The 7,666-nt window shown below is 44.8% G+C and overlaps 1 protein-coding gene across 1 annotated transcript in view; it reads left to right on the top strand.

Moving 5' to 3' along the window:
- DSTYK (dual serine/threonine and tyrosine protein kinase) overlaps window positions 1–7,666 on the top strand; it is a gene marked incomplete at its 5' end in the record, with an annotated part of 68,266 nt that overhangs the window by 53,325 nt on the left and 7,275 nt on the right. Inside the window, 3 exon segments of the mRNA XM_006159353.3 lie at window positions 1,810–1,942; window positions 2,908–3,021; window positions 7,201–7,315. Coding sequence (XP_006159415.2) covers window positions 1,810–1,942; window positions 2,908–3,021; window positions 7,201–7,315 — 362 coding nt within the window.

Genomic DNA, 7,666 nt, shown 5'->3' with positions numbered 1-7,666 from the left:
GGGCGGCAGCAGCCCGGCTCCGTTCCTTCAGGTGTGTGTCCATCAGCTGCCGGTCAATGACCCTGTGCATGTCATCCTGCAGGAGGGGAAAGCACACGGGGCTGAGCAGGGACTCTGGCCTGGCCCCTGGGTTGGGCTGGGAGGTGGCAAATGTTGAAAGGATGTGAGATGATGAGGGATGAGATGAGTGAGCAGCTGCAGCCGGGGCTGTCCCAACCAAGAAAGCACTGAGCGTGGGCATGATGCCTGCACACACACAGGAGCCACGTGGAGACACCACAGGGCTTGGGCTGGCTTCTCCCTGCCAGTGTCCCTCCCGCCTGACCACTCATGGTCAGTCCCTATAGGCCCAGGTGAAGTGCCGGCCTCCCACCAGCCCTCTGCCCTGCCTTGCTCCTCTAACTCCTGCAGGCTCTAGGGTGATCTCAGTTCTGCAGCCCGAGCACTTGGCCTTGGGGGTTCTTCTGCCCTTTCTTCCCTCCAGATTACTTCCAGCCTGAACTGCTGGTGCCTGTGACCCACCGATAGCCTCATGTGGCAAGGAATAGCTTCCCTGAGTGCTGTCCTCATTCCCAGCAGCGAGGCTTCCATTGGAGTGAGGCCATAGGCATTGCTATGGTCAGGGGTTCTTATCCACCTCAGACCTTAGCTTCCTTACTGGAAGGACCTCTCCTCCCAATCTGTCCAAGTTGCCTAGAAAATGCCCCTTCATCCTCCATCTTACAGAACTTTTTTTTTTTGCTATAGGGTGCATACACTCACCAGAGAGAGACAGAAAGAGGGAAAGGGAGAAATCACCCCCAGGGGAATGGCCATGCTTCAATTCCTTGTCCTCCATTGTTCTCTCGAGATTTTGAGCATACACCAGGTGTGATTTTCAAGCTGCCAGGTCTGGGACTTGAATGGTGGTTAGCCATGTGGGAGTCCAGCACTTTCGCTACCAGGCCACCTGCTGGCCCTGACATGTGTTCTCTCTATTTTTTTAAAAGAAATATTTTATTTAACTTTATTTATTTATTTGTTTTTATTTGACTAGAGAGGGACAGAGAGAGAGAGAGGGAAAGTGAGAAAGCAAGCCGCCAAGTCCAGAACTCGAAACGATTAGCATCCTTAATCACTATGCCACGTGCCAGCCCTGGCATGTGCTCTCTTCAAGGCCTTAATGTCTTTGCTTGTTATTTCCCCACCATCCTAATTTCTCAGGCTCAGTGGTCCAGTTGCCTTTCTTCCTTAGTCATTGCTATAGTTAGAATATGGTCCTCAGATATTTATGTGTTGCACCATTGTAATGGTATTAAGACCGTGAAATTTTGATTCAATTGTGGTGTTGAAAGGTGGAGCTCTTGGGAAGAGGTTATGATTAAGGTTAGGGTGGGTCCCCAGGATCGACTTCTAGTGGGTTTATAAGCAGAGGGAATGAGATCAGGACAGAGGGACTCATGGACAGCCACTCTGCTCCGCTCTCTCCCTCAGGATATGATTGGACTCTGTAAAACCCTATCCAGATACAGACAGCATGGGACCTTGGACCTCCAAACCTTTGAATAAACCTCTGCATTTTAAAATCATCCAGTCTCAGGAGCTTCTCTTAGCAACACAATAGCAGACTAAGACAGTCATTAAGGCTTATCTGGTTTCTGTTATTTGTTCTGTTTGGAGAGGACTTTTTCTTTGCTCTCTGTGTGTACTGAGGGTGGATTATTACTTTTGGACCCGAAGCACAGCCTTGTGGCCGTTCTGTCCTGGATTATGGTAAATCATGCAGGATTAGAGCCCAAATGCAGCCCAGACCTCTGTCCTCCCCTTCAGGTCTCTGCCAAAGCATGAGCGCCTGGTGGATCTCCACGGCTCAGTCATTGACTACAACTACGGCGGTGGCTCCAGCATCGCCGTGCTCCTCATCATGGAGCGTCTCCACCGCGACCTCTACACGGGGCTGAAGGTGAGGTGAGGCAAGGTGGGAGCGCGGTCCAGCTGGCACCCAGATCCGCAGGTTCCATTCTGACTTTTCAGCTTTTCCTGTTTATTCACAGCCTCTACCTCTCATAGGAGATCATTTTAGTAATCAGCCTTTATCGCAGTTCTTTCCAAAAAACCCTGAAAACTCTGCAGAACCTATTTTTTGCCCTGTATATAAACTGAATTCACTGCTTTGGCCTCCTGTGGTAGTGGTGAAACTACAGTCTCCAGAAGAGCAGAAAACCTTCATGAAACTCTGCTCTTTTTTGCTGTCCGTGGATAAGGCCAGCTTTTGTTGTTTCATCAATAAGTTATCTATTAGAGAAGACTTTGTACAAAGCCCTGTGTTAAGCACCGCTAGGGGCTAAAATGCCCTTCCTCTCAGAGTTAAGCTCAGTACTGTCTGATGCAGCTGCACAGTGGGCACCAGAACCTCTCTGAGCTTTTGGATGAGTAAACTATAGACATTTCCCAGAATTCAGGAGACTCTAAGTTGAAGTAATGTGAGTGATTTTGGCATTTGAATCCATAAAACCAATCCTGGGCCAACCAGGTCTGCAAAGCCATGGGAGTAAGGAGTAAATCTGCCTGAAGCACCCAGAAATTCTTACTTTGAGCCTCAAGGGCAGTTGCAGTTTGCTCAGAGGTTAGAAATGAGCTCATACCTTCTGTCACCTCTCCTCGGCACAGCTGGGTTGTCCAGCTGACTTGACTGTGGCCTACAGGGGACTTTGTCTGACTTTGTCTTCTTTACAGCTTGCTCTTCCTCATTTGCTCTTCTCTCTCTGTTTTCCTCTTCCCTTTTTTCCCCATTCACTTTTCTGTCTTTGTGTATTGGGGTGCAGTCAGTCCTTTAGTTCCCCACAGAAGCAAGTCCCAGTTGGCTTAAGCAAGTTGGATTGAGGACTTGTCCTATTTGTGACAAGTAAGATCTTTTATCTCCCCAAGGCTGGACTGACCCTGGAGACACGTTTGCAGATAGCACTTGATGTGGTGGAGGGCGTCCGCTTCCTTCACAGCCAGGGGCTTGTTCATCGTGATATCAAACTGAAAAATGTGCTGGTAAGTAAGAGCTGTCTCCCCAAGATGGTGCCCTGCCTCTGTGGGTTAAGCGGCTTTTGAAAGGTACATGACAATGTAAGTTTGATGCTAGGAAAAGTTGAGAGGAAGAGTAGTAGAGTGAATAGGGGATGGAAGGTATCTTGGACTTAAAACTTAGGGAACAGAGTCATCATAGACCAAACATACTCCTTAAGATTTTTCTCCCTACAGGGCCAGCAGGTGGCATGGTGGTTAAAGGAATTGGACTCTCACATGGCCAACCATGGTTCGAGTCCCAGACCTGGCAGATCGCTTTCTCACTTTCCTTCTCTCTATCTCCTCGTCAAATTAAAAAACAATAATAATAAATAAATAAAGTTTAAAAAGGTAATTCTTTTTTTTTTTCTGAGAGGTTTTTCACTATAGGGTGCGTGCGCTCGCCAGACCGAGTCAGAGAGGCAGAAAGCGAGAAATCACCCCCCAGAGGGGATGGCCACCCCACAATCCCTTCTCCTCCATTCTCCTCTCAGGATCTTGGGCACGCTCGCACACACGCCCAGTGTAGGTTTTAAGCCACCGGGTCCGGGACGCAAACCGCGGTCGACTACGTGGGAGTCCAGCGACATGGCCATTACGCTAACTGCTGGTTCCCCCCCCAAAAAAAAGATAATTCTTAAAAATATCTTTTAAAACAAAATATTTTTCTCCCTACAGTTTTTTTAAAGAATTATTTTATTTATTTATTATTATTCTTCCATTTGACCAGAGAGAGAGAGAAAGAAAGCTGCCCGGTCCAGGACTTGAACCATGGTCAGCCATGTGGGAGTCCAGCACCTCAACCACCATACCACTTGCCAACCCCTCTCCCTACAATGTTTTAAAAAACTTAACTTACAGAAAAGTTAAGAGTGATACAGTGAAGACCCTTATATTCTTCACCTAGATTCATATTCTGCATTTCTCCCAGCGTGTCCATTCACACTCTTGCCTTCTTCTCTTTCTCCCTGTACATAGTTCACACACAGACGCATTGTTTTACTGAATCACAATATATGAAAGTAATTTGCAGACAACACTTCATTTCTAAATACTTAAGCATGTATCTCCCAAGGAAAAGGACATTTTTGTACATCATTAAAATGTCATGGGGGGGCTGGCAGGTGGCGTGGTGGTTACGGGTGCTAGACTCCCACATGGCCGACCACGGTTTGAGTCGTGGACCCAGCAGCTCGCTTTCTCACTTTTTCTCTCTCTCTGTCTCCCTCTGGTCAAATTAAAGTAAATAAATAAAATAATCCTTTAAAAAAAAGTCATGGGGCTGGCAGATGGTGTGGTGGTTAAGGATGCTGGATTCCCACATGGCTGACCACGATTCGAGGCCCAGACCTGGTGGCTTGCTTTCTCACTTTCTCTCTCTTTCACTCTGTCTCTCTCTGCTCAAATTCATTTAATTAATGAATTAATATAAAATAATTCTTAAAAAAAAGTTATTACTGGACCAGCAGGTGGGATGGTGGTTAAGGCTCTGTATTCCCACATGACCAACTCTGGTTTGAGTCTCAGATGCAGTGCCTGGGCACATGTGCATGTGTACCTAAAATCCCAAGAGGAGACTAGAGGAGAAGGAACTGAGGCATGGCCATGCCCCCTGGGGGAGTTGATTTCTCATTTCTCTCTGTCTCTCTCTGGCAAGTACATGCACCTAGTGGCAAACAACTAAAAAATAACTATTACACTCAAGAAAATTAACATGGCTATAATATTTAATATATTATCAATATTAATATTTTTCAGTTATCCCAAATCTATCCAGATATCCCCTAAATGGTCTATTTATTTTACCTAGAATCCCATCCAGGAATAATACAGTGCATCGTATTGTTATGTTTCTTTAGTCACTTTTAATTTAGAATAATCTCTGCCTTTTTTTTTCTTTTATCACAATTTATGTCATTTTTTTTGAGAGAGAATCTTTTGCGATAAGGATGCATGTGCTTGCCAGAGACACAGAGACACAGAGACAGAAAGCAAGAAATCACCCTCCAGGGGGAATGATCACGCCACAATCCCTTCTCCTCTAGTCTCCTCTCGGAATCTTTTGGGCACACATACACATGCACCCGGCATGAGTTTTTAAGCTGCAGGGTCCGGGACTCGAACTGCAGTTGACTACTTGGGATTCCAGCAACATAACTATTATGCCATTCTCTGGTCCCGCTTTTATCACAGTTTTAAAAATATTTATGGGGGCCAGCAAGTGGCATGGTGGTTAAGGCACTGAACTCCCACATAACTGACCTCAAATCAAGCCCTGGACCTGGCAGCTTGCTTTATCACTTTCCTTCTCTTTCTCTCCCTCTCTCTGTGTCCCTTTGATCAAATTAATAAAAAATAAGTAAACTAAAATAATTATTTTAAAAAATTATGTTTTTTTTATAAAGCAAGAATTATAAAATGTGTGTGTTTTTCTTCCCAGCAGAGAACTTTACATTATTTTGTCTGTTAAATATTTCTTTCCTGGAGCCAGCAGGTGGCATGGTGGTTAAGGTGCTGGACTCCCACATGGCTGACCACGGTTCAAGTCTCAAACCTGGTGGCTTGCTTTCTCGCTTTTCCTTTCTCTCTCTGTTGCTGGTCAAATTTTAAAATAATAATAATAACAAATGGAATTAAACAATTATTTTTAAAAACTGTTTCTTTCCTTTGCCCCTTCCACCCACTCTGTACCACCCACTCCCTTCCCATACAGTTTCTGGTCTCTGTACTTATCCTCTCTACTGTCTATCTTCAGATCCTTTAATTTCTGACATAAAATGCAGACAGTTGGTACATATTAAATGGAAATATATAAGTGTCCCTTTCAAAGTCTGGCTCTCTTCACTCAACCTTAAGTCCTCTATGTCCACTTTGAATCAGATGATAGGGCTTTTTTCTTTTTAGAGAGAGATTTTTGCTACAGGGCTTATGCATTCATAGGAGAGACAGAAGGACAGAAAGCAAGAAATCACCCCCTGGGGGGATGGCCACACCGCAACCCCTTCTCCTCCATCCTCTTCTCAGGGATTTTGGGCGTGCATGCACATGTGCTCAGCGTGATTTTCAAGCTACCAGGTCCAAGACTCAGACTGCAGTCAGCCATGTGGGAGTGCAGCGACATAGCCACTATGCCATCTGCTGGTCCCGCTCATTGTATTTTTTATGGCTAAGTAGTATTCTGTAGTATATATGTGCCATAGTTTCTTGACCCAGTCATCAGTTTTTGGACACAGGTTGATTCCACATCCTAATAATTGTGAATAATGTTGCAATAAACATGAATGCCCAAGTAAGTGTTTTCCTATCCTTTGGGTAAATACCAAGGAGTGGTTTTATTGGGTCATATGGTAATGCTAACTGTAGGTTTTTGAGGACTGTCCATATTATTTTTCCACTGAAGTTGTATTAATTTACATTCCCACCAACAGTGTAAGAGGATTCCCTTTTCACCACAGCCTCACTACTTTTATCAGACTTTTGAGGAGTCTTGTGAAGAATCTCTTGATACCCTCCTCTTTAAAATATGTTGGAGTATCACTGAGGTATTTCTGGCAACGCTCGAAGATGTATAAAGATGATAGAAGTTGAGGGGAAGAAAAGTTGTAGGCTATAATCTAAAAGGCTGATCAGTAGCCAAATGGGGCAGATTTATTTTCTTGTACCTTTGGGAATGGAATTATAGGGAATTTAGAAAACTCTCCTCAGCTGATCACAGGACCTCGACTTTCTTAATCAGCTTTCTGCCCTTGAGTCAGGAGGACAATCAGAAGCTGAAATGCTGTTCTCAGTGTCCTTCCATAGACCTTTGTTTATTCATTCTCCCAATATTTATTAAGATCTTGGGGCCAGCAGATAGTATAACAGTTCCGTCCTAAGGCAAAAATGTCTTAAAAAAAGGAGAAAGATCTTGATATGTGCTAGTTACTATGCTAAGTGCTAGGGATACAGAGATACAAAGGAAAATACCTGCCATCAGGCTGCTCACCGATGGGGAGAAAGACAGTAATACGAGTGAGTCCAGAGACAGGGAGGTGGGAGGCAAGGTTATTAAAAGTACGACTTTGAGCTGCTTTGAGGCACCTGCCTTTGAGCTTGGGTATGCAGCTGAGTGTGGTGTACCGGATCTGAGACAGGGTAATTTATCTTGCCCCACTTTGTTGGCAGCTAGACAAGCAGAACCGGGCCAAGATCACTGACTTAGGATTCTGCAAGCCAGAAGCCATGATGTCAGGCAGCATTGTGGGGACACCGATCCATATGGCCCCTGAACTTTTCACAGGTAAGGCTGGAGGGCAGGGAGTTAGACTGCCTTAAGCTTAGTACTTTGAGTGCTATCCCTTGGGCTAAGTAGTATCTACAAAGACTGCAGCGGGTCTGGTACAGGCCTGGGAGAAACCAGAGCAGGGAAGCCCAAGGTAAAGGGGTATAAAGAAAAGTGCAAATGGAAGTCACTAGCTATTCTGTGTTTCTGTCTGGGTTATTAATGTTAGAATGGCCATAAGCAGCCAAATATTTAATCATAAAGTATTTTTAAATATTTATTTATTTATTTTTTCCATGAGAAAGAGAGAGAGAGAACCAGCAGTTAGCGTAATGGCTATGTCGCTGGACTCCCATGTAGTCAACCACG

The sequence above is a fragment of the Tupaia chinensis genome, unplaced genomic scaffold (assembly GCF_000334495.1).
Source record: "Tupaia chinensis unplaced genomic scaffold, TupChi_1.0 Scaffold000627_1, whole genome shotgun sequence".
Lineage (NCBI taxonomy): Eukaryota > Metazoa > Chordata > Mammalia > Scandentia > Tupaiidae > Tupaia > Tupaia belangeri.
This window is presented reverse-complemented; position numbering and strand designations above follow the sequence as displayed.